Genomic DNA, 26,393 nt, shown 5'->3' on the forward strand with positions numbered 1-26,393 from the left:
TTGGTGTTGAGCTATGATCAATGTTGGGACCCCTGTTGCTCATAATAAATGTATAAATGATTTGGAGGAGAATGTAGTTGGCCAGATTAGTAACTTTGCAGGTGATACAAAGGCTGGGGAAACTGCAGACAGTGAGATGGATTGCCAGAGCATACAGCAGCATATAGATACGCTGGAGATTTGGGCAGATAAATGGCAGATCGAATTTAATCTGGACAAATATGAGGTGACTCATTTTGGAAATATACAGTAAATGGCAATTCCCTTTGAAACATTAATATACAAAAGGATTTGGGCGTACAGATCCACAGTTCCTTGAAAGTGGCAACACAAGTGGATAAGGTGGTCAAGAAGGCATATGGCACACTACCCTTCATTGGTCGGGCCATACAGTATAAAAATTGTCAAGTCATGTTCCAGTTGTATCAAACTTAAATTGGGTCACATTTGGAATATTCCGTACAGTTCTGTTTGCTAAACAACAATAAGGATATGGAGGCTTTGCGGATGGTACAGAAATGGTTTACCAGATTGTTGCCTATGTTATGAAGTCAAAAGAGTGTATGGTCACTTTGAGAGAGAGGTGCCTTTGCTGAGCTAAGAGATTGTGACAGCACATGTGTATGTGACTAGTTGATAGGTGCAGAGAGTTTGAGAATTGATAATATGTAGCAATCAGCTTGTGATTGTGTTTTGATGTTAAGAGATTTAATTAATATTTAATAATTGTGTTACTGGAGCAGAATTTTAATAGATTTGGGACCAGATTAAGATAATGGAGGCTTGGGTTTTTAAATAGTTTTTGTTTGGTGTTCACTGTTAGTGTTAGTAAATTGTTGCTTTATCAGTGGTAATCAGGGGTTTTCTTTCACTCTCACACTTTTAGTAGATTGTGAGGTGAGCTTTTCTGGGGTGTTAGTTTTAATTAGCAGGAAGATAGAAGTTTGCAAAATTGACAGGCATAGCTAGACAGGCCTTTTTCCCATGATAGAAATGCCTGTTACTAGAGGGCGTAGTTCTGTGGTAAAAGGGGGAAGGTTTGAAGGAGATGTGAGAGGCATGTTGTTTTACACAGAGGGTGCCAAGTTTTTGGAATACGTTCCTAGAGGAATTGGTAAATGCAGACAAAAAGGCAATATTTTTAAGAGGCAGGTACCTGATAGATATATTAATAGGCAGGGAATAGAGGGATGTAACTGTGTAGAGGCAAAATGTTCTTAGTTCAGAAAAGCAATACGTGTCAGCGCAGCCTTGGTGGGCAGAAGAGCTATTTGTTGTGCGACACTGTTCTTTGTCCATTGTGTTTGGGAAATTACTAGTCTATAACTAAGACCAGGATGATTGGATACTTTGAAAGTTTTCAGGTGATCAGAGAGACTCAGCATGGATATATCAAGAATAAATCATACCTGATGAATTGGACTGTATTGTTTGAAGATGTTAATTATTTGGATTTCCAGAAAACAATTATAAAGTCCCTGATAACATACCGTTGACTAAAGTTGAAGCTATGGAATTCCATTTAGCCCATGGCAAAATATTAACCTGATTATTAATTTTTTTAAATTTTAGTCATAATGAATCAATAGCTCAAGTAGCATCTGTGAAGAGAGGAACAGAGCTTTTCAGGTATTGAGGTAGATTGTTACAAAACAATCTCAGGGGACTCAAGTATAGGTTAACGATGGTTTATTTTGCCAATGCATTGAGAAAGCAACATTCTAGAGACAACTGAAATAGAGCTCAACAAGCGTTCTCATGTATTTATACATGGTAAGTATTGCGGACAGTGCATTACTTGAATTCTGAAATCATCTGTATATTCAAACCTGGCAGGTTTGCCTGGTATCCCTCTATCCTTCCAGGTGTCACCCTAGTCCTCCCCAGAACCTGTGCTTCCCCTCTCAGCGATGAGATCTGCATAGTTTTGCCTGGTGTTACTTTACTCAGTGCGCAACATCCCAGCTTCAGAAAAACTTGAAGGTTAGTTCAGACATGTCACACTTTTGCAAGATTGTGTGTGTCTGCCACATCACTAAACTTTTCTTGAATAGAAATAGATGTTCTCCATACCATACCCAATATTTCCCCTTCCATCAGAAGTGGAAAAAGAAGAGTTGAAACTAATTTAATGTAAGTACATAAAAAGAGGAGTTTGAAGTGGAAAAGAATTAAACTGGAAGCTCTGATAGAATAGAAAACAGGAGAGATTAAATGACATAGGCAATGATATTGCAATAAGGAGGCATGAAGTCATAATGAGACAAGTTAAAAAGTCCAAAGATGTGTTCAGTAGAGATATAAATAATGAAATTAAAAATCAGCCAACAGCTGGCATCCCAAAACAGATGTTAAACATTGGAGCAAAAATTGTTCTTAAACTGTTGAAATCCATGTGAGTCTGGGAGCTTGCAAAGTTCCTGATCGAAGAATGAAAAGGTACACCTTGAGCTGATGTTGAGCTCTGCAGGAAACATTTATTCTAGGAGCCCTCAGGCCTCTCTTCTATTCAACATCATTGTGGTTGTTCCTCGAACTCAAAGCGATATTGCTGCTTTCTCTTCATGCCCCTTGATATCAAAACATTATCAATCTTTTTCTTGAATACACTCAGTAATTTGGCCTCCACAGCATTCTGTGGCAGAAAATTCTGCAGATTTGAGTTAAAGAAATCTTCATCATTTTATTCCTAAATGATTGACACCATATCCTGAGACTGTATTCTCTGGTTCTAGACTGTCTCCAAAAAGGAAAAACAGCATTGTATCTCATCTCATCTGTCCAACCCTGTTAGAATTAGATATATTTCAATCATACACTTTCGCGCCTTGTAAGGCTGTCACCCATTTTGAACAGTTGAAATTGTGCAAGATGAAAACCGTTAACAAACTGTTCCTCATTTCAGCAATATTCAAGTTTTGGTTGATGGTATAGCTTGATCCTTGGCCTGATTCAACAAATGTCATTTGTTAAGAATAGATGAGGAGCATCATGTGAGACTTCATTGTAGAGCAACCAAATGCTCTGGGCCCAAGTCAACTTGCATTCAGTTCCAGTTGAAGTTCCCATCCTGGGGCTGCTTGGTAATTTTCTAACTGAGTAGAGCATCCAGCACAAATCTCAGAAATGTAATCTGTCTAACATAAATGGCTGAAAAATGCTATTGTTACAAATAGCATAAAAATGCAACTTAAAAAAAGGGAAAGGTTTTGTTTAATTTCCAGATAGTAGGCTCCAACACTGACACTGACATTAAAACACAATTTTACATGGCTCAGATTATAAAATAAATTATTAATAATGTTTTGCAGATTGTAACTGATGAACAAACAGGACAGAAGATTCAAATTGTAACAGCTTTAGACACAGCTGTAGCCTCCAAACAGTTTATATTGGCCAGTCCAGAAGGTAGAGGTGAAGCAAAGGTGATACTGGAAGAAGGAGACAGCCCAGTCCAAGGCAAACTTGTTCTGACAACACCTGAAAGCTCCAGTTCAAAACAGCTAATCCTTACCACTACAGATGGTACTGTACCTCAAAGATTTCAGGTAAATATTTATGTAACGTATTGCTGTATTCTCCATTAATCATGTGGGTCAGCAATTCATCCTGTGATAATATGAACGTTCAGTTAATTCTGCTAATGAGGCAATATTGGATCTGAGAAACAATCAGAAAAGAAACCTGCCTAAGAAATCGAGGAGGACAATGGTAGAATTTGGAACTAGCACCCATAATGGGAAAAGGCTCATTTCAGGTAGAAAACGATATTTCTCATAACCATGATGCAGAATAGCAGAAAGCAAGGTTACATTGTTGTTTGATTGTCTTCCAATGTTCTCTAAGTTTAAACAAGATGACCAGTGAGGGAAACAAGTGGATATTTGGACAGGGGTTACAGCCTTACTGAAAAGGAAACATTCTGTGAACTTAGCACTGTCACTTCTTGTCAGAAGCAAAGTATTTTGTGTCTGAAAGCTCTGTCAGTTGGATACTGATGAAGGTTTGGATTTTCTATAGAAATTCTTGAGTGAGAGGGTAAGTAAGTTTGCATATGACACAAAGATTGATCTTGATTGACAGTGAGAAGAAAGGTGTTAGGTGACAGTAGGACATAAATGGATTGGTCAGGTGAGCAAATCAGCAACCCTGATAAATGAGAAGTGATGCATTTTAGAAGAAGGAACAAGATAAAGGAGTACTCAGTGAATGGCAAGGCACCCAGAAGCTCAGAGGGATCTTGGGATGCTTGTCAGAGATCCTTAAAGGTGGCAGGACAGGGTATTAGGGTAATTACGAAGGCATATGGGACACTTGCCCTTATCAGTGGTGACATAGTTTGTAAGAGCAGGGGAATATCTAAGAAGTCAGGAAAGATGCTAACATTGTAGAATCATCGGTGAGCATCTTTACTTTTGATTTTATAATGGAGGGAAGGTAGTTGGTGAAGCGCCTCAGAGTGGTTGGGCCTGATTGATAAAATTTAACCACTAAAATTACTGACTTTGACTGCTATTCAAGACAAAGTAGTTCACGTCAGATTTCATCATTAATGGAAAATTGACTTTATTGCAGGCAAACATACTTTTCAGCAAATGGCAAACAGAAATTAATTACTTATGATTATAATCTACAACCCTTTGAGTCCAGGATTATAAGCTACAACCTTTTAACACCCCAAATATGCACATGCATTCATGAATAAGAGAAACAAAATGAGATGGTTTCACAAAAGTTATGGATGGACAAATACAGAATGGGAGAAACAAGTTCAGCAGTTCGAATATAGACCACAGTGTGGAATAAAGTACCCCTGACTGTTCTTTGAATTTTTTTTTTTGTGTGATGCTGACATGACGTTTTCCCCAGAGCGATGGTCAATCGTTGATTCAGTAATTGGTCATGTCAACTCTTAACGCAAGAGTTATTTTCAGAGTCTACAATTTTGTCTTTCAGGCGTGGTTGAGATGTTTCTTGTTTACATGCGTCTGGGTGTCTCCTTGTACACTGCAGTCTCAGGATTGTAGCAAACTGCAACTGGACCAATTCAGGCAGTTTTTCCTGGACTCAAAAGCTGTTTGTATTGGTTCAAATGTCTGATGCCTTGAAAATATTCCTAGTGAAACTAGCAGATATCTTAAAGCACTTTACAGCTATTCAAATGCATTTTGATGTGTAATGAATGTTCTAATGTGGAAACCAATTTGCATGCAGTAAACTCCCATTAATACTGATGTGACATTGACCAGATGATTTTTTTTCTGAAATATTAATTGAAGGTTCGATCCTGGATATAACTTCTCTGCTGTTTTTGAAATAATATCACATAATCTTTTGTGTCCAGCTGAGAAAATGGAAAATGGAGGGAGCTCCCATTTAACATTGCATCTAAATAATGTCACTACTGACCGTGCAGTACGCCATAGCACTGCAGCAGGCTTTTGAACTTGATTTTTGTGCATGGCTTCTGGAGTGAGACTTGAACCCTGCTCTTCGTGGCTAGTACCATGTACTATACCAAACCATGACCAGCCATATCAAAATTTGTGGCATTCACTTTCCACCCAGTTGTGTCAAATCTGCAGTTTTACTGCCAATGATAACCAGTGAAAGCACCCCAGGAGGTCCCAAAACTACTGCAATGAAACAGTCACACTTATTAGCCCTGTCAAACTGCAGAAGACCTTCCCCTTTCTACCAAACCTGTGTGCCTTTTCTTGGTCCTTCCAAAATCACAAATTTCTCCATCAGCTACACTCCCTCAAGCCCCCTGGTTCCAGTTGGAGCATCTTTTATCTTTAAACTGCTTCGAGTTAAGAGATGTCTGTAAAAATTTCAAAGAATAATTATCAGTAATGTGAAATTAAATCCCTAAAACACCTTTAAAGGTTATAGAATGTATAAATAGTATATTGTCTCATCTGTGGTTATAAATCAGAGATCCTCACGTTTTTGCATTCTTTGCAGAAATAGACTCGTAATGGATATGGGAGATCTACTGATGTCTGTCAACATATTTTCCTTGAACTATGTAGGGCACCTTTTCTTGAACATTGAACAAATTCAAACAATCACTTCACATTACTCATTAAGGGGATATGGTGGCGTACTGGTAATGACACCAGGCTAATAAGCCAGAAGCTCTTTTTTAAATACTTGAGATTTGAGTCCAGTCGCATATGGGCAGCTGATTTAATGTCAATTCAATTAATAAAAGAAAGCTGGAATTCAAAGCTAGTCTGATCTACATGTGACTCCAGAAACTGCCCTCTGAAATGCCCTAACAAAACATTCTACAAAGTTTAAAGAGAGGAATGAAACTGGATAGATCACCTGGTATTAATCCAGGCATCAGAAATTTCAGCAAACCCAGGTCTGTCAACTCTGCAGAGTTCTCTGAGAAACAGTAAAATGGAGCAAAAGTAGACCATTAAGCCCGTTGTGCCGTTCGGTAAGATCACGGCTGATCCTCTATTTCAATGTCATACACCCCACTTTATCCAAAAACATGTTTAGCCTGTAGAAATATCTCTTTCTTAAATATACAGAGGAACCTCGATTATCTGAACAACAAGGGCGGGGAGTATTTTGTTCAGACATTCGAATGCCGGAGAACACAGTTTCACCAAGCGTTAGGACCTTGCAATCTTGTTTGGATAATCCAAAATCTGGATAATCGACATTTAGATAATCGAGGTCCTTCTGTATTCAGTAACTTGGCTTCCGCAGCCTTCTGTGGTAGCAAGTTGTACAGGCCCACTGTCGTCCAAGTGAAGAAATTTCTGCTCAGCTCAGCCTAAAATTAGTAAATATATCTCAAACAATAACCCCTTGATCTGAATCCTTAGCCAGGAGCAACATCACCCCTGAATCCAGTCTGTGCAGGGATATCAGCATATTCTATGTTTCAGTGTGATCACCTCTCATTGGTCTAAACTCCAGGGAGTACACACACGGTTGATCCACACTCTCCTCATACGACAAGCCTGCCATCCCAGGAATTAGTCTGGTGAACCTTGGCTACACTCCATCTATGAAAGATTTCCCTTACTTTGAAAGGAGACCAGAATTTCACAGAATACTCCACATGTGATCTCACCAAGAGCCTGTGCAGCTGCTTTAAGGCTTTCTTGTTCCTGAACTCAAATCCTGTTGTAATGAAGGCAAATACCATTTGCTTTCCTGTTTGCTACAGCTTCATGTTTGCTTTCGATGACTGGTGTACAAGAGGATTCAGGACCCTTTGTAATCAACATTTCTTAATCTACTATAATAATGTGCTGCCATTCTGTTTTCCCTATTGAAATGGACAACTTTACATTTATCCACATGAGCTGAAAATGTGTTGCTGGAAAAGCACAGCAGGTCAGGCAGCATCCAAGGAGCAGGAGAATCGACGTTTCGGGCATGAGCCCTTCTTCAGGAATGAGGAAAGTGTGTCCAGCAGGTTAAGATAAAAGGTAGGGAGGAGGGACTTGGGGGAGGGGCGTTGGAAATGCGATAGGTGGAAGGAGGTCAAGGTGAGGGTGATAGGCCGGAGTGGGGTTGGGGGCGGAGAGGTCAGGGAGAATATTGCAGGTTAGGAAGGCGGTGCTGAGTTCGAGTGATTTGACTGACACATGGTGGGGGGAGGGAAAATGAGGAAACTGGAGAAATCTGAGTTCATCCCTTGTGGTTGGAGGGTTCCTAGGCGGAAGATGAGGCGCTCTTCCTCCACCTGTCGTGTTGCTATGGTCTGGCGATGGAGGAATCCAAGGACCTGCATGTCCTTGGTGGAGTGGGAGGGGGAGTTGAAGTGTTGAGCCACGGGGTGGTTGGGTTGGTTGGTCCGGGTGTCCCAGAGGTGTTCTCTGGAATGTTCCGCAAGTAGGCGGCCTGTCTCCCTAATATAGAGGAGGCCACATCGGGTGCAGTGGATGCAATAAATGGTGTGTGTGGAGGTGCAGGTGAATTTGTGGCGGATATGCAAGGATCCCTTGGGGCCTTGGAGGGAAGTAAGGGGGGACGTGTGGGCGCAAGTTTTGCATTTCTTGCGGTTGCAGGGGAAGGTGCCGGGAGTGGAGGTTGGGTTGGTGGGGAGTGTGGACCTGACGAGGGAGTCACGGAGGGAGTGGCCTTTTTCAAAGACCGCAATTTCCCCCCAGACGTGATCGACGATGCCCTCCACCGCATCTCCTCTACTTCCTGCTCCTCCGCCCTTGAGCCCCGCCCCTCCAATCGCCACCAGGACAGAACCCCACTGGTCCTCACCTACCACCCCACAAACGTCCATATACAGCGTATCATCCGCCGTCATTTCCGCCACCTCCAAAAGGACCCCACCACCAGGGATATATTTCCCTCCCCTCCCCTATCAACGTTCCGAAAAGACCACTCCGCCTACTTGCGGAACGTTTCAGAGAACACCTCTGGGACACCCGGACCAACCAACCCAACCACCCCGTGGCTCAACACTTCAACTCCCCCTCTCTACTCCACCAAGGACATGCAGGTCCTTGGACTCCTGCATTGCCAGACCATAGCAACACGACGGTTGGAGGAAGAGCGTCTCATCTTCTGCCTAGGAACCCTCCAGCCACAAGGGATGAACTCAGATTTCTCCAGTTTCTTCATTTGCCCTTCCCCCACCTTGTCTCATCAAATCCCTCGAACTCAGCACCACCTTCCTAACCTGCAATCTTCTTCCTGACCTCTCCGCCCCACCCTTCCTCCGGCCTATCACCCTCACCTTGACCTCCTTCCACCTATCGCATTTCCAACGCCCCTCCCCCAAGTTCCTCCTCCCTACCTTTTACCTTAGCCTGCTGGACACACTTTCCTCATTCCTGAAGAAGGGCTCATGCCCGAAACGTCGATTCTCCTGCTCCTTGGATGCTGCCTGACCTGCTGTGCTTTGCCAGCAACACATTTTCAGCTCTGATCTCCATCATCTGCAGTCCTCACTTTCTCCTCGAAGATTTATCCACAGGATATTGCATCTGCCACCCATTTGTCTCCGCATTTCACTTCTCCAAATCACCAGCTCTTAATTCCACCTAGCTTTGTGTCATCACTAATCTTGGAAAGATTACATTTGATTTCCTCATCCAAATTTTTAATATATATTGTAAATAGGCCCAAGCATTGATCTTAACAGTGCCCAAATTGTCACAGCCTTCCATTCTGAAAATGGCCTTCTCAGAACCATAGAATTTATAGTCTAGAAAGAAGTCATTTGGCCCATTGTGTCTGTACCTGCTCCTGAAAGAATATCCAGCTAGTTCCATTCTCCAGCCCAATCTCCGGATCCCTCTAAATTCATCACTTCCAAATATATATCTAGCTGTCCCTTAAAAGCTTCCACCAGTCTCCCAGGCAGCGCATTCCAAATCCTAACAACTCTCTGAATTCTTCTCATCTCACTCCTAGCGCTCTTTTTGATAATCTTGACATTTTGACCCCTATTTATTCTTACTGTCTGTTTCTTGGTTGCTAGCCATTTCTCAATCCATGCCAATATATTGCCATAAATCACACATCCCTTGATTTGCACATTAAGCTCTTATGTGGGACTTCATCAAACATTCTGAAAGTCCAAATAAACAAAATTCACAATTTTTTCTCATCTACTGTACTAAGTCCATACTCAAAATGTCCAGTTGGCTTGTCAAAGATGATTTCCTTTTCCCCAGTTGACTTTGTGTAATCCTATTATTATTTTGAATGTGTGTTCTTCTATCAAGTTTGTTTCTATTTTGTATGACTCTATGATACCAGGGTAACCCATTTTTAGTCCTAAACCATAAGGTCTAAGAGCAGAATTAGGCCATTTAGCCCATCAAGTAAGCTCCACTATTCAATCATGCCGGCTATGTTTCTTAGTCCCATTCTCCTGTCTTCTCCCTACAAACCTTGACCTCTTTACTATTCGAGAACTTACCTATCTCTGTCTTAAAGATACTCAGTGACTTGGCCGCTACAGCCTTTGCAGCAATGAGTTCCACAGATTTCCACCCTCCGCCTGAAGAAATTCCTCCTCATTTCAGACCTAAAGGATCAGCCCTCACTCTGAGGTTGTGCCTTCAGGTCCTAGTCTCTCCTGTTAGTTAAAAACACCATCTCCGAGACCACTCTATCCAGTACTCTCAGTAGTCTGTCAGTTTCATTTGAGACTCCCCACCCATATTCCCCTAATTTCCATGGAATATGGACCCAGAGTCCTCAACTACCCTTCATATGACATGCCCTTTATCCCAGAATCATTTTTGTGAGCCTTCTCTGGATCCCCTCCAAGGCCACCATATTCTTCCTTAAATACGGGACACAAAACTGCTCACAATATTCCAAATGTGGTCTGACCATAGCCTATACTAGTACATGCCTGCTTTTGTATTCTAGCTCTTTGAAAATAAATGGTAACATTACTTAACCTGCATCTTAACATTCATCTTAAAGGAATCCTGAACTAGGATACCTAAGTCTGTTTGTGTTTCAGATTTCTAAAGTTTTTCCCCATTTATAAAATAATCTACATGTCTATTTCTCCAACCAAAGTGCATAACCTCCCACTTTCTCACATTGTATTCCATCTACCGCTTTTTTGTCCAATCTCCAAGTGCTTCTGCAGCCTCCCTGCTTCCCAACACTACCTGCCCATCCACTTATTTTTGTGTCAACTGCAAACTTAGTAACAATGTCATCAGTTCCTTTGTCCATATCGTTAAAGTATAATACGAATAGTTGTGATCCCAATACTGACCTTCATGGAACTTCAGTAGTCTTCTATTCATGCCAGTACCTTGCTTCTTTCACCATGGGTCTAGTCTTATTTGGCAATCTTCTGTGCAGCACCTTTCTGGAAATTCAGATAGGTCACCTCACTGGCTCTGCTTTGCAAACTTGCTTGATACCTTCTTAAAGAATTCTAACACATTTGTCAGGCATTATCTCCCTGTAACAAAACTGTGATCTTACTTTACCACGCACTTCCAAGTACTCTGCAATCTCATCCTGAATAATAAATGCTAAAATCTTTCCGATGACCAAGGTTAGACTAACTAGCTGATAAATGCTTGTCTTCTGCCTCCGTCCCTTCTGAAACGGGAGTGTTTCATTATCCATTTTCTTTGGAACCTTTCCAACTTCAGTGATTCCTAAAAGATCACCACCTCCACAATCTCCTCAGCTTACTCCCTTTATAATTTTGAGGTGTATTCCATTCAGTCCAGGTGATTTATTCTCCTTCAGACCTTTCAGCTTCTCCAGCATCTTCTCCTTCTCAACTCTGCCTTTGATTCTCTTGAAGGAATGGTATGCCATCTTCTTCTCTGTTACCATTCTTCTGTTTCAGACTGTAAGAGATTTTCAGTAGTTTGTGCTAACCTTTTGATTTCTACGTACATGTAGAAACTCTTACAGTCCATTAGTTAGACCACAATGTGAACGCTTGACCTAATGAAACATATACTGGCACTGAGGGCAGATCAGAAGAGATTCACTGGGTTGATACTACGTATGGAGGGACATTCTTGCGAGAAGAGGTTGTGTAGATTGGGCCTGTGCTCCTTGACATATAACAGAATGAGAGGCAATCTTATTAAAACACATATGTAGGGGATTTGATGCAATAGGATGTTGAGACTGGGTCATTAAGTATTTTCAAGGCTGGAATAGACAGACTTTTAATCAGTAAGGGAAAGTGGAGGATTATCAGATCAGCCATGATGTCATTGAATGGTGAAGCAGATGGGTTGAATGGCCAACTTCTGCTCCTATGTTTTATGGTCTTATGATCTTATGGAATTCTAAATTACTTCCAATTCTCTGGTTTGCGACTTTTAATCCACTGAATGGAATTGTACCAAATGAAAAGGAAAGGTGATTATGGTTGTCAGAGGTCAGTTCCAGGACACCACTGCAGGAGAACCTTAGAACAGCATCCTTGGCCCATCCATCTTCAGCAACTGCATGGATGACCTTCTTTCTGTCACAAGATCAGAAGTAGGGGGTGTTTGCTGATGATTGCATGATATTCAGCATCATTCATTAAACACCGAAGCCCTTTGTGTCTAAATGCAGTAATCTCAACAATTTCCAGGTTTGGGTTAAGTGGCAAGTACTAATTCACATGTCCTAGGCAATCACCATCTCTAATAAGACAGAATACAACCATCTCCTCTTGATATTCCATGGCATTGCCATCACCAAATCCCACACTGTCAAAATCGTCAGGGTTACCATTGACCAGAAACTGAACTGGGTTAGCTGTATAAATACTGTGGCTACAAGAGCAGGTCAGAGGCTAGGAAGTAACTTGCGTATTGTCTTCTCAATGTCTGTACAAAAGACACAGGTCAGAAGTGAGATGTACTATCCATTTTCCTGGATGAGTGCAGCTCTGATAAGACTTAAGAAGCTTAACATTTGATTGGCACTCCACCAGTTACAATGTTCTATCTCTCCAACACAGTGGCAATGTGTGTCATCTACAAACTGGACTGCAGCAAATCACCAAGACTCCTTCAAAAGTGCCTTCCAAGCTTGTGACCAGATCACCTAGAATGGCAAGGACCACAGATACATGGGAAAATCAGCACCTGCAATTTCCTCTTCAAGTCCCACACCATTCTGACTTGAAAATGTATCCCTGTTCCTTCATTATCACTGGATCAAAATCCTAGATCTGCCTCCCTAACGACATCATGGGTGTTCCCTACAACTGAAAAACTGTAAAAGTTGGAGATGCAGCATACCACTCCTTCTCCAAGGCAATTAGAACATAGAACATAGAACATAGAAGAATACAGCGCAGTACAGGCCCTTCGGCCCTCGATGTTGCGCCGATCCAAGCCCACCTAACCTACACTAGCCCACTATCCTCCATATGCCTATCCAATGCCCGTTTAAATGCCCATAAAGAGGGAGAGTCCACCACTGCTACTGGCAGGGCATTCCATGAACTCTCGACTCGCTGAGTAAAGAATCTACCCCTAACATCTGTCCTATACCTACCACCCCTTAATTTAAAGCTATGCCCCCTCGTAATAGCTGCCTCCATACATGGAAAAAGGTTCTCATGGTCAACCCTATCTAAACCCCTAATTATCTTGTACACCTCTATCAAGTCACCCCTAAACCTTCTTTTCTCCAATGAAAACAGCCCTAAGTGCCTCAGTCTTTCCTCATACAATCTTCCTACCATACCAGGCAACATCCTGGTAAACCTCCTCTGCACCCGTTCCAGCGCCTCCACATCCTTCCTTTAGTATGGCAACCAAAACTGCACACAATACTCCAGATGCGGCCTCACCAGAGTCTTATACAACTGCAACATGACCTCAGGACTCCGGAACTCAATTCCTCTACCAATAAAAGCCAGAACGCCATATGCCTTCTTCACTGCACTATTTACCTGGGTGGCAACTTTCAGAGATCTGTGTGCATGGACACCAAGATCCCTCTGCTCATCCACACTACCAAGTATCCGACCATTAGCCCAGTACCCCATCTTCTTGTTACTCTTACCAAAGTGAATCACTTCACACTTAGCTACATTGAACTCCATTTGCCACCTTTCTGCCCAGCTCTGCAGCTTCTCTATATCCCGCTGTAACCTGCCACATCCTTCCTCACTGTCAACAACTCCACCGACTTTCGTATCATCCGCAAACTTGCTCACCCAACCTTCTAGCCCCTCCTCCAGGTCATTTATAAAAGTGACAAACAGCAATGGTCCCAAAACAGATCCTTGCGGAACACCGCTAGTAACTGCACTCCAAGATGAACCTTTACCATCAACTACTACCCTCTTTCTTCTTCCAGCCAGCCAATTCCTAATCCAAACCTCCAACTCCCCCTTAATGCCATACCTCCGTATTTTTTGCAATAGCCTACCATGGGGAACCTTATCAAACGCCTTACTAAAATCCATATACTCCACATCTACCGCTTTACCCCCGTCCACCTCCTTAGTCACCTTCTCAAAGAATTCAATAAGGTTTGTGAGGCACGATCTGCCCTTCACAAAACTATGCTGACTATCCTTGATCACATTATTCCTATCCAGATGTTCATAAATCCCTCTCTAAGACTTTGCCCACAACAGAAGTGAGACTCACCGGCCTATAGTTACTAGGGTTATCCCTACTCCCCTACTTGAACAAGGGACCCACATTTGCTATCCTCTAGTCTTCTGGCACTATTCCTGTAGACAACGAAGACATAAAAATCAAGGCCAATGTCTCTGCAATCTCCTCCCTTGCTTTGCAGAGAATCCTAGGATAAATGCCATCAGGCCCAGGGGACTTATCTATTTTCACCCTTTCCAGAATTTCCAACACCTCTTCCTTACATACCTCAAAGCCATCCATTCTAATTAATTGTGACTCAATATTCACATCGGCAACAATGTCCTGTTCCTGAGTGAATACTGACGAAAAGTATTCATTCAGTGTTTCCCCAATCTCTTCAGCCTCCACACGCAACTTCCCACTACTATCCTTGACTGGACCTATGCCTACCCTAGTCATTCTTTTATTCCTGACATACCTATCGAAAGCCTTTGGGTTTTCCCTAATCCTACCAACCAAGGACTTTTCATGTCCCCTCCTTGCTGCTCTTAGCTCTCTCTTTAGATCCTTCCTGGCTACCTTATAACACTCAATCGCCCCAATTGGACCTTCACGCCTCATCTTTACATAGGCCGCCCTCTTCCCTTTAACAAGGGATTCCAATTCATTATTAAACCTCGCACGACCCTTTCCTCCCTGCCTGACAGGTACATACTTATCAAGGACACTCAATAGTTGCCCCTTGAGCAAGCTCCACATATCGATTGCACCCTTCCCTTGAAGCCTACCTTTCCAAGCCACGCATCCTAAGTCATGCCTCACCGCATCATAATTTCCCTTCCCCCAGCTATAACTCTTGCCCAGCAGTGCACACTTATCCCTCTCCATCACTCGAGTAAAAGTCACCGAATTGTGGTCACTGTCCCCAAAGTGCTCACCTACCTTCAATTCTAACACCTGGCCTGGTTCGTTACCCAGAACGAAATTCAGTATGGCCTCACCTCTTGTTGGCCTGTCTACATATTGTGTCAGGAAACCCTCCTGCACACATTGGACAAACACCGACCCATCTAACGTACTCGAGCTATAGCTTTCCCAGTCAATATCTGGAAAGTTAAAGCCCCCATAACAACCACCTTATTATTTTCACTCTTCTCCTGAATCATCCTCGCAATCCTTTCTTCTACATCTCTAGGACTATTAGGAGGCCTGTAGAAAACTCCTGACAGCGTGACCTCACCGTTCCTATTTCTAACCTCAGCCCAAACTACCTCAGATGGCGAGTCTTCATCCATCGTCCTTTCCACCGCTGTAATACTATCTTTGATAAGCAATGCCACACCTCCCCCTCTTTTACCCCCACCTCTAACCCTACTAAAACATTTAAACACTGGAACCTGCAACAACCAATCCTGTCCCTGTTCTACCCATGTCTCCGTAATAGAGATGGACGTTAAATGGTGGGCAATCCAGTAAGTCCCAAGTGTCATGAATGGATAAAAAGATTGAACTTTAAGTTACATCATGAGCATATGATGCAGCAATCGGGCTTTGATGAATTGTCCTGGTGACTAATATTTTGACTTTTCTCTTTCCAGATTGTGACAGACGCGGTAGAACATCTGTTAATAAAAACCGAAGTACAGCGTTCACAGCCAGCCGAGAACTGTGTTGTGTGTGGAGACAAAGCATCAGGTAAATACTAATTCGAGAATAATTTGAATAAGGTCCTAGCCAAGGCATAGTAAGCTATGGACCAAGTGCAGATAAATGGGATTGGTTTAGTTTGGTGTTTGCTGGTTGGCATTGACTTAGTAGGTTGAAAGGCTTGTTTCTATGCTGTATGACTCTGAGGTGACACAAAGGTTGGAAGTGTTTATTGATCTGTGGAATGTAGGTGTCGCTGACTGGTTCAGCATTTATTGCTCATTCCTTACTGCTCTTTTTTTTTATATAGATATTTTTATTAGAAATTTAACATTTTTACAATTTTACAAAAATAAACAAAACTCTCAAATACAAACATTGATATACAATTAAATCAAATATACAATAGCCAAAATTTAACAAAAGAGAAAAAACCAAAAAAGGAAAAAAAAACAAAACTCAACTGTCTACTAATCTAACCTACAACTAACCAGAGAGTATGTTTAAGTCTCTTACATGCTCGGAATGTGTTAACATCAAATGTAATAAAAGCCGTATTCGTGCGGGATTCCTCTCCTAAGGGGCCCCGGACCAGCCAGGTTTGTAATCTCAATTAAATAAAAGCCCTTGTTAGGATAGCCAAAATTTCTGTATTTATGTAATTCAAGAAGGGCTGCCATATTTTATAAAATAATTCGGTCTTTCGGTGCACCATATTTGTAAGGAAGTAATTCCATAATTAATCTGTGCCAATTTGAAAGTACAGGGGGGCCCTCAGCCACCCAGTTCACCAAAATATTTTTCCTTGCACAGAAAGAGAGAATAGAAAATAGTCTCTTCCCGTACATGTCCAGGGAGGGAAAGTTCGAAAAGCCCAAAAGGAGAGATACAGGGTCCACTTTAATTTCCGTTCCGAAAATTTCTGTCAGGGTACTTGCTACTTTGGTCCAATATCTACGGATCTTATGACAGGTCCATAGGCAATGTACAAGAGTGCCCACCTCTATTTTACATTTGGGACACATTGGAGATGCTCCTGCCTTAAATTTTGCCAATCGAGCCGGTGCTATATGGGCCCTATGAAGTATCTTCAGCTGGATAGCCTGAGTTCTGTTACAGATAGTAATTCTTCTAGCATTTTCCCAAATATCATTCCACGTTTCTATAGAGATTTCTAGTCACAAATCCTGATCCCATGTTTTAAGCAGATTATCCATATCTCCCGATACTTCATCATGTAGTAAATGATAAATAGTACTGACGGAAGATACCCCCACTGGTCGTAGGAAACTACATTCTCCTTACTGCTCTTGAGAAGGTTGTGGCGAGCTACCTTCTTGAACCGCTGCAGTCCAGACTGGTAGGATGTATGGCTACATGGCAGATTGCGTTTAATACACAAAAGCATGAAGTGATTTATTTTGGTTGGAAGATTGAAAAAAAGCAATAGGAATAAAAGATGCAAGAGTAGAGAGACTTGGGAATTTGGGTGCATAAATGATTAACGGTGGCAGGAAAGTTGAGAAAGTGCTTCATAAGTGACATGGGCTACTGAATTTTATAAATAAAGGTGTATAAGCAAGGAAGTTATGGTGAATCGTTACAAAACATTGAACTGGCTTAAACTGAAGAATTATGTCTCATTCTGGTTCCCCAGCTTTAGGTATTTAAGAAGGTGCAGAAAAGTTCGAGAAGACTGATTCTGAGGTTCAGTTATATGGATAATTTGGCAACACTAGAGCCAAGAGGTGGTTGAGAAGAGATTGGGCAGATATGTTCAAAATCATAAGCAGATTTTTAAAAATTAATTCTTGGGACATGGATGTTGCTGTCTGAGCCAGCATTTATTTCCCATTTCTATTGCCTTGGAAAGGTGGTGGTGAGCTGCCTTTTTGAACTGCTGCAAATGGTGTGGTGTAGGTAGACCCGCAGTACTCTTACGGGGGGAGTTTGGGATTTTAACGCAAACTGTCCAAGGAACCTTACTGAGTTGATGCAATGTTTCTCCCCACCCCCACCCTCCTCTAGCTTATCTCTCCACGCTTCAGGCTCACTGCCTTTATTCCTGATGAAGGGCTTTTGCCCGAAACGTCGATTTCGCTGCTCGTTGGATGCTGCCTGAACTGCTGTGCTCTTCCAGCACCACTAATCCAGTATCTTGTAGATGGTTTAGTGCTGGAGGAAATGAATGTTGAAGGTGTTAGATGAGATGGAAAATAAATGTAGTGCTTTGTCCCGAATGGTGTTAAGGTTCTTGATTGTTATTGGAGTTGCACCCATCCAGATAGGTGGACAGTATTCCATTATACTATTGGCTTGTGCTTTGTAGTTAGTGGACTGGCCTTGAGGGTTCAAAAGGTACATTACTTGCTGCACAGTTCCAACCTTTGACCTGCCCTTTTAGCCCAGCATTCATTTGACTGATTTTATTCTCTTTCCATGTGAATGCGCAGGCTAGGAACAGGAGTAGAACCTGCTTCACTATTTAATATGATATGGCTCCATCTTCTATCGCCTTTACCTTAGAAATATTCAAAGACACTGCGTCTACTACTTTTTAAGGAAAATATTCCAAAGACCCATGGCCCTCTAAGAGATTAAATTTATTCTCATCTTTGTTTTACATGGACGACGCTTAATTTTAATCTTTGACCCGGAGTTCCAGATTCTCCCATGAGAGGAAACATCCTTTCCACATCCACTTTTCCATATCCATCCAATAACGACCCCTTAGGATCTTAAAGTTTTCAATAAGGTCACCCCAACTCTTCAAAACTTCAGTGTATATGAGCCTGTCCAAGCTTTCCTTTGGAGATAACCCTCTTGTATTTGTCCAGGAAAATCTTCTCTGAATGGCTCCCAACTCATTTCCATATCCAGCGTATTCCAAATGTGGTCGCACCAGCTCTCTCTAACAGGAGCATAGCATTGATAGTTTTGTATTAATTTTCTCTTGAGCATTACTGAGTTAGAGATCTACAGTATAGTAAATGGCCCTTCAACCCATCAGACCCATGCTGGTCAAAAAAACCCACCTTTCCCATCTTCCAGCATTTGACCCATAGCCAAATGATTATCTTTGCCACCTCCTTGAAAAATTCAGTCAAGTTAGTAAGACATGACCTGCCTTGCCAAAGCCTTGCTGACTGTCCCTAATTAGGCCATGCTTTTCCAAATGTGCGTAAGTTCTATCCCTACAAATTCTCTCCAATAGAATTTTTTCCCAGCCACGGATGTGAGACTCATCAGCCTATAGTTTCCTGGATTATCCCGATTTCCCTTCTTGAACACAGGAATGACATTAGTTACTTGCCGGAGCCAGGACTTCTCCAGTGCCTAGCGGGGATGCAAAGATATTGGTCAAGGCCCCAGCAATCCCCTCACTCAATAACCTGGGGTAGATACAATCGGGTCCTTGGGACTTATCCACTCTTCAAGAGACTCAATACTGCTTTTTTCTTGACCTCAAAATGCTTCAGCATATTGGCCTGCTCCATACAAATTTCACTATTCTCTCTATCTTTCTGGGTGGATACCGACGCGTGGTACTAATTTAGGATCTCGCCCACATCCTCTGCCTCTAAGCTCAAGTTCCGTCCTTTCATCTTTCTCCCTAGTTATCCTCTTATTTTGAATCTATGCATGTATAGAATCTATGTATGTATAGAATGCCTTTGGATTCCCTTTAACCTTACTTGCCAAGGTCTTTTCCTAGTCCCTCCTTGATCTCCTAATTCCTGTTTGAGTTTTTTTCTTGCTTTCCTTATAGCCCTCATGGGCCCTGTCCAAATTGAGCTTCCTAAACTTTAAGACGCTTCTTTTTCAGTTTTGACTAAATTAACAACCTCCATCGTCATCCAAGGGTCCCTTACCTTGCAATCTTGACCTTCCTTCTTACTGGAACATGCTGGTCCTGAACTCTGATCAGGTCTTTAAACAACTCCCATGTGTCAAGTGTGGACTTGCCCAATAACAGCTCCTCTCAATGATCACTCCTTAGCTTCTCCTAATACTGACGTAATTTTCCCTCCCCCAATTTAGTACCTTCCCGTAAGGTCCTGACTTATCCTTACTCATGGCTATCTTAAAACATGGGAGTTGTGATCACTGTTTCCAAAATGCTCTCCCACTGGAAGGCCAGTCAACTGACCTGGCTTATTAGCCTGTGCAAGATCCAGTATGGCCCCTCCTCTAGTTGGATTACTGTTTCAAGAAACCCTCTTGGATGCACTTAACAAAATCTGCCCATCTAAGCCTCTTGCTCTAAGGGAATACCAGTCAATATTGGGAATGTTAAAGTTACCTAATATGATAACCCTGTTGTGATTGCATCTTTCCAAAAAATGACTATATATTTGCTTCTTAATGTCTTGATGGTTAATGTGGGGCCAATAATATAGCACTATCAGAGTAATTGGAATATTATGTGTAATTCTGATCTCCTTCCTATCGGAAAGATGTTGTGAAACTTGAAAGGGTTCGGAAAAGATTTACAAGGATGTTGCCAGGGTTGGAGGATTTGAGCTATAGGAAAAGGTTGAATAGGCTGGGGCTGTTTTCCCTGGAATGTCGGAGGCTGAGGGGTGACCTTATAGAGGTTGATAAAATCATGAGGGGCATGGATAGGATAAATAGACAAAGTCTTTTCCTTGGGGTGGGGGAGTCCAGAACTAGAGGGCATAGGTTTAGAATGAGAGGGGAAAGAAATAACAGAGACCTAAGAGGCAACTTCTTCACTCAGAGGATGGTAGGTGTATGGAATGAGCTACCAGAGGAAGTGGTGGAGGCTAGTACAATTGGAACATTTAAAAGGCACTTGGATGGGTATATGAATAGGAAGGGTTTGGAGGGATATGGGCTGGGTGCTGGCAGGTGGGACTAGATTGGTTTGGGATATCTGTTCGGCATGGACCGAAGTGTCTGTTTCTGTGCTGTACATCGCAATGATTCTATGACTCTAATTGTACCCGTATTATTTTTGAACTCTACTCATATTCTCTCGGTGGATGAGTCCTCCAATACGACCTTTCTGACTGCAGATGTGACATTCTCCCTGATTAGTAATGCCAACTTCTCCACCTCTTTGTTTTGGATGAGGTACAGGAAAGTAAAAAAAGAATGAGGCCCTGCAATGTTGAGGAGCTTGTCCGTCCTTCCTTCCCTCAACCAAGTTTTTGTAATGGCACAACATCGTCGTCCCATGTACTGATCCAGGTTCTAAGCTCATCTGCCTAACCTATAATACTACTTGTTGAAATAAACAAACTTCAGCCTATTAGTACCATCGTATTCATTTACTGTCTCTGCTTGTCCATCCTTTCTGAGGTTCTGGTCTTAACATCGATCTTCCCCTCAATCCTTCCACTTGCTGACCTGCTGCTCTGGTTCCCAGTCTGCTGCCACTCTAGTTTAAACCTTTCCGAGTATCACTAGCAAACCTCCATGCGAGGATACCAGAGGTTCCCCTCCAGTTAAGGTGAAACCCATCCCTCTTGTAGAGGTCACCTTGACCCAAGAAGAGATCCAGTGATCCAAAGAACCTGAAACCTTGCCTCCTGCACAAGCTCCTTAGCCATGCATTCGTTTGTCCTATCTTTGTGCTTTTTGCAGCACTAGCACATGACACTGGTAATGACCCAGAGATAACTACCCTTGAGGTCCTGGACCTTGTTCCTCTTTCCACCTATGTCATTGGTACCAATGTGCACCCCGACTTCTGGCTGGTCACCCTCCCCCTTAAGAATTTCATGCCACGGCTCAGGGATGTTTTTGACTCTGGCACCAGAGATGCATCACACCATTCTGGAGTGTTAAGGTCCTAACTAGCAAGTCTCCTACTATAGCTCACTTGTATCTCACCCAACTCTGCTCTACAGCAGAGCCATTTGTGGTGTCACAAGCGTGGCTGCTGCTGTTCCACTCCCCTGAGAAGCTCTCCCCCTACCAACAGTATCCAAATTGGTATATCTGTTAGAAGGGGGATTGCTACAGGAGACTGCTGCACTACCTGCCTTTCCCGGCAGTTACCCACCTACCTGATTGAATCTGTGATGTGACTACTTCCCTATAAGTAGTGTCTATGGCACTCTCTGTGTCCAACCAAGCAATGCGTATATGAGGAAGTGCACTTCCTGCAGACATGATTGTCAGGGATACTAGTCTGGCATGGGGAGCACACCACTGCCTTTGTCCCTTTACTAACGTAGCCTTTGAGGCTTTTTGTTCCTTAACACCAGTGGTAGTGGTTGGGGATTTGGGAGAGAGGGGAGGATGTCTTCCTCTCTTAGAGTGTTCCTCAGTGAAGTGCTCTCTGCTGCCCTGTTATTCATGTTCCCTTTCAATCTCCTCTGCTCCAAGGAACACAACTCCAGTTTGTCCAATCTCTGTTCATAACTAAATTCTCCAGCCGTGCAACTTCCAGGTAAGTCTTGTCTGCACCCTCTCCAGTACAATCGCATTGTATCACCTAATAGCTGTAGTTTAATTTTTTTATACAGTTCCAACATAACCTCCCTGCTCTCAAACTTTATGCTTCGACTAATAAAGGCAAGAATCCCATATGTCATTTTAGCTACTTTATCCACGTGCACACTAATTCCTCTTTGATCTTCAGTGATTCCCAGGATCCTACCGTACATCATGTATTACCTTGCCCTTGTCCTGACCAAGTACATGACCTCTCATTTATCCAGAATAAATTTCATTTGTCACTGATTAGCCCCTTTGACCAACTTGTTTATATTCCCTTGTATCAATTTTTGTACCATTTGCAAACTTAACTAATCAGTCCTTCTGCATTCAAGTCTAAGTCATTTTTATAAACCACAAAGGGTGGAGGCCCTAATGGACATAGACTTCCAGTCAGAAAAAAAACACCTCTTAACCATCACCCTCTGGTTGATGCCACTCAACTAATTGTGGATCCAAATTGACAAATTTCCTTGGATCCTAGGGGCTCTTACTTTTGCTATCAGCCTCCTATGTGGGACCTTATCAAAAGCTTTACTGATATCTTATTCTTTCTGCATGCTAATCTTTTGTGATTCTTGTACTAAGACAGCCAGATCCTGCTGTATCAGAGTGTTTGCAATCTCTAACAATTTATAATATTCTCTTCTTGATTCTTCCTGCTAAAATGTACAACTTCACATGTACTCACATTATACTCCATTAGCCAGATCTTTTTGCACTCACCTAACCTATCTAAATCCCTTTGTATCATTCTCACAACCTACTTTCCTACCTAAGACCATAAGAACTTAGAATAGGAGTGGGCCCCTCAAGCCAGCTGCACTATTCAAAAAGGTCATGGTTGATCTGACATTACTCATGCCTACTTTCCGGCCCTTTTCCCTTAATCCTTGATTCCCCTACTAATCAAGAATCTATCTCCGCCTTAAATCTCCGCAAAAACTGTGGCCCACAATGTATGCGGCAAGGAGTTTTAAAGACTCTGAAGCCTCTGAGAAAGAAATTCCTCCTCCTCTTAAATTGGCTATCTGAGACTGTGTCTTCTGGTCCTAGACTCTTCCGTGAGAGTCCTTTCATTTATATCATACTATCTTTGTCATCAGCAAAGTTGCCGACCGTACTTTTGGTCTCTTCATCCAAGTCATTTATTGTGAAAAGTTGAAGTTCCAACACCGATTGCACATTCATTACAAACTGCCGACTAGATCAAGATCCATTTATGCCAACTCTCTATTTACTAGCAAGCCAGTCATCTCTCAACGCCAAAGTAGCATTTACACAACAATGTGGAGACTTGCAGGTATGTCCTGTATACAAAAAAGCAGGATAAATTCAACCAAGTCAATTACTACCCTATCAGACTACCCTATCAGTATCAGTGAAATACTGAAAGAACTTGATAGTGCTATCAGGCTACAGTTGCAAAGGACTAATCTGCTCACTGACGCTCAATTTGGTTTCCATCAAGGCTACTCAGCCCTTGACCTCATTACAGCTTTGGTACAAATATGAACAATAGATCTGACTTCCAGAACTGACTGCCCATGATATCACAGCAGCATTTGACCAAATATAGCATTCAGCAGCGCTAGAAAAACTGGATTCAGTTTACAGTAGGGAAAGACTCTCCATTGGTTGGGGTAGTTGCGATTGTTGGAAGTCAATCAACTCAGCTCTGTGGCATCTCTGCAGGAGTTCCTCACGGCAATGTTCTCGGCCAAACCATCTTCAACTGCTTTTCAATGACCTTTATAAGTTCAGCAATGACGATGTGTAATCATCCGTGAGCAATGTCTAGCACCATTTGCAACTCGGCGAAAGTGAGGACTGCAGATGCTGGAGATTAGAGTCGAGAATGTGGTGCTGGAAAAGCACAACAGGTCAGACAGCATCCGAGAAGCAGGACAGTTGACATTTTGGGCAAAAGCCCTTCATATGGAAAGCCCTTCACCATTTGCGACTCCTCAGGTAGTGAATCAGTCCAGGTCCAAATACAAAATGATCTGGGCGCATTAACCTTGGGTTGACAAGTTGCAAGTAACATTGACAACACGAGTGCCAGGTTCTCCAACAAGACACGATCCATCTAGCACCCCTTGACTATCAATGGCATTAATATTACTGAATCCCGCTTTTAGTATTATGAGAGTTACTTCTGATAGTCGATTAGTTATATAATTGATGTATTGGTTCTACATTTCCAAAGGTCCCGACATTTGGGAATGTTCCTTTAGAAACAGAGAAGACCGTTCAGCTTATAAAGCCTGCTCTGCTATTAAATGTGATCCTGCGTTTTACCTACCCTGTCCTTTACACCATTAATAATTGTAAATTTGTTAACCTCCTTTAAATACATTCAGAGATTGAATTTCCATCATCCTGTATGGTAGAGAATTCCAAAGATTCACAGCCCTCTGAGTACAAAAGCTCTCCTTACTTTGGTCCTGAATGGCATCCCGTTATTTTTAAATTGTGCCCCCTAGTTTCAAATTTGCTAACCAGGGGAAACATCTACATTTATCCTTTTAAGTATTTATGGTTTCAGTTAGCCCTCCTCTCATTCTTTGAAACTCTAGAGTATACAGGCTTGGTTTGCCCAGTCGCTGTTCCTGCCAGTCTGGTGAATCTGTGCTACACTCTCTTTCTATGACACTAAAATCTTTCCAGAGATGAGAAAACCACCATTGTGCTCCATAACTGAAGCAAGACTCCACTACCCTATACTCCAAATCTTCTCACAGTAAAGGCTAACATTCCATTAGCATTCTTAACAGCTTGCTGCACCTGCATGTTAGCCTTCAAAGCTCATCAACAAAGGCACCTAGGTTCCTTTACCTATGCTTTCCAATCACTCATCATTTAAGAAATGCTCTGCACATATGTTCACCCTGTAAAAATGGATAACCACCTGTTTTTACACATTATATTCCATCTTCTGTTTTTTTTGGCCAGTCACACACTAAGTAGGGCCCAAGTATTAATCTTTGCAGTACCTCGATAGTCACAGTCTGTCAACACAAAAATGACATTTTGATTACCATTCTGCTTTCTGTCTGTTAGCCAATCCTTAACTCACCTCTGTGCTTTTTATTAGTAAGATCCTGGGAGAGATCAATATGATTTCAGAGTCTGATCAGCTAAATGTTTGATTTTAAGATTTATAAAACTTAAATTTTTTTTAAAAAAATCTGTAATAGCAAGTAGGGGGAGGTTACTTATGTTTTACTGAGATCTGTCTCTTGATTGAATTTTGATATAAAAGATAGATATTTATCCCATAGCAGTGTTTTGAGCAGTAAGACTGTGCTAACATTTGAGTTTTTGACCAAGGTATTGTATGTGCTTTTAGATATTTTTATGGGTTTGTAATTGTTAAAGAGACAGAGATGGATTTTAATAGTTATGTACTCTTCCCTTGCAGTAAGGTTATTGTCAGATGTGGAAGGATCATTTGGAGCCTTGGATGGAGGTGAGGGGAGGTTGTGGGAAACATGTTCCTGTAGACTGTGTCTGCAGGCAGTATGTTTGCTTGCAAATCCTATCAGATCACATGGATTGGTTGGATCGGCAATTAGAGGCAGCGAGGAATTTACAGTAGTCAGGGTGGTAGTGCTGGATGGTAGTTTCAGGAAGGTAGAAAAACCGCAGATATATTCAGATAGATGGATCATTGCTAGAAGGGTAAGAGACATTGGCAGATGGTGCAGGAGTCTCCTGGGCTAACACCAGGACTGTAATTGGACGGCCTCTAAGGGAAATATAGCACTGAAAGCTGGGTTTCTGGTACCCTGACTGTCTGTGTTGTGAAGTGATCAATTGTGATAGGGGACACTCGTCAGGGACACAGGCAGTGGTTTCTGTGGCTGTCAGCGAGAAATCAGAATAGTGTGTTGACTCCCTGGTGCCAGAGTCAAAGATGTCTCGAAGCATGTGCAGAATATTATTGGAAAGGAAGAGTGACCAGCTGGAGGTCATTGTACACGTTGGTACCAATAACATAGGTAGCAAAAGAGTCGAAGTTCTGCAGAGAGAATATAGGAAATTAGGCAGGTTAAAAAGTAGGTAATCGGGGGTAGTATTATGTGGATTTCTCTTGGTGCCAGGTGCTAGTGAGAATAGGAATAGGTGGATGGGGACAGATGAATGTGTGGCTAATGTTATGAAGATGTGTGTGTACTGTACTTTTAAGAGAGTTAAAAACTTTCAGAGCTACCTGACAGCACCAAG

General features: G+C 42.1%; 1 protein-coding gene across 7 annotated transcripts in view; it reads left to right on the forward strand.

Annotated features, from left to right (window-relative positions):
- Nucleotides 1-26,393, forward strand: part of LOC140483948 (nuclear receptor subfamily 2 group C member 2-like) — a 226,292-nt gene that overhangs the window by 43,781 nt on the left and 156,118 nt on the right. For all 7 annotated transcript variants that reach the window (XM_072582812.1, XM_072582814.1, XM_072582815.1 and 4 more), the window contains 2 exons: nucleotides 3,312-3,548; nucleotides 15,647-15,743. In XM_072582812.1, coding sequence (XP_072438913.1) covers nucleotides 3,312-3,548; nucleotides 15,647-15,743 — 334 coding nt within the window. The remainder of the gene's footprint in view (nucleotides 1-3,311; nucleotides 3,549-15,646; nucleotides 15,744-26,393) is intronic.

This window comes from Chiloscyllium punctatum, chromosome 12, assembly GCF_047496795.1.
Source record: "Chiloscyllium punctatum isolate Juve2018m chromosome 12, sChiPun1.3, whole genome shotgun sequence".
Classification (NCBI taxonomy): domain Eukaryota; kingdom Metazoa; phylum Chordata; class Chondrichthyes; order Orectolobiformes; family Hemiscylliidae; genus Chiloscyllium; species Chiloscyllium punctatum.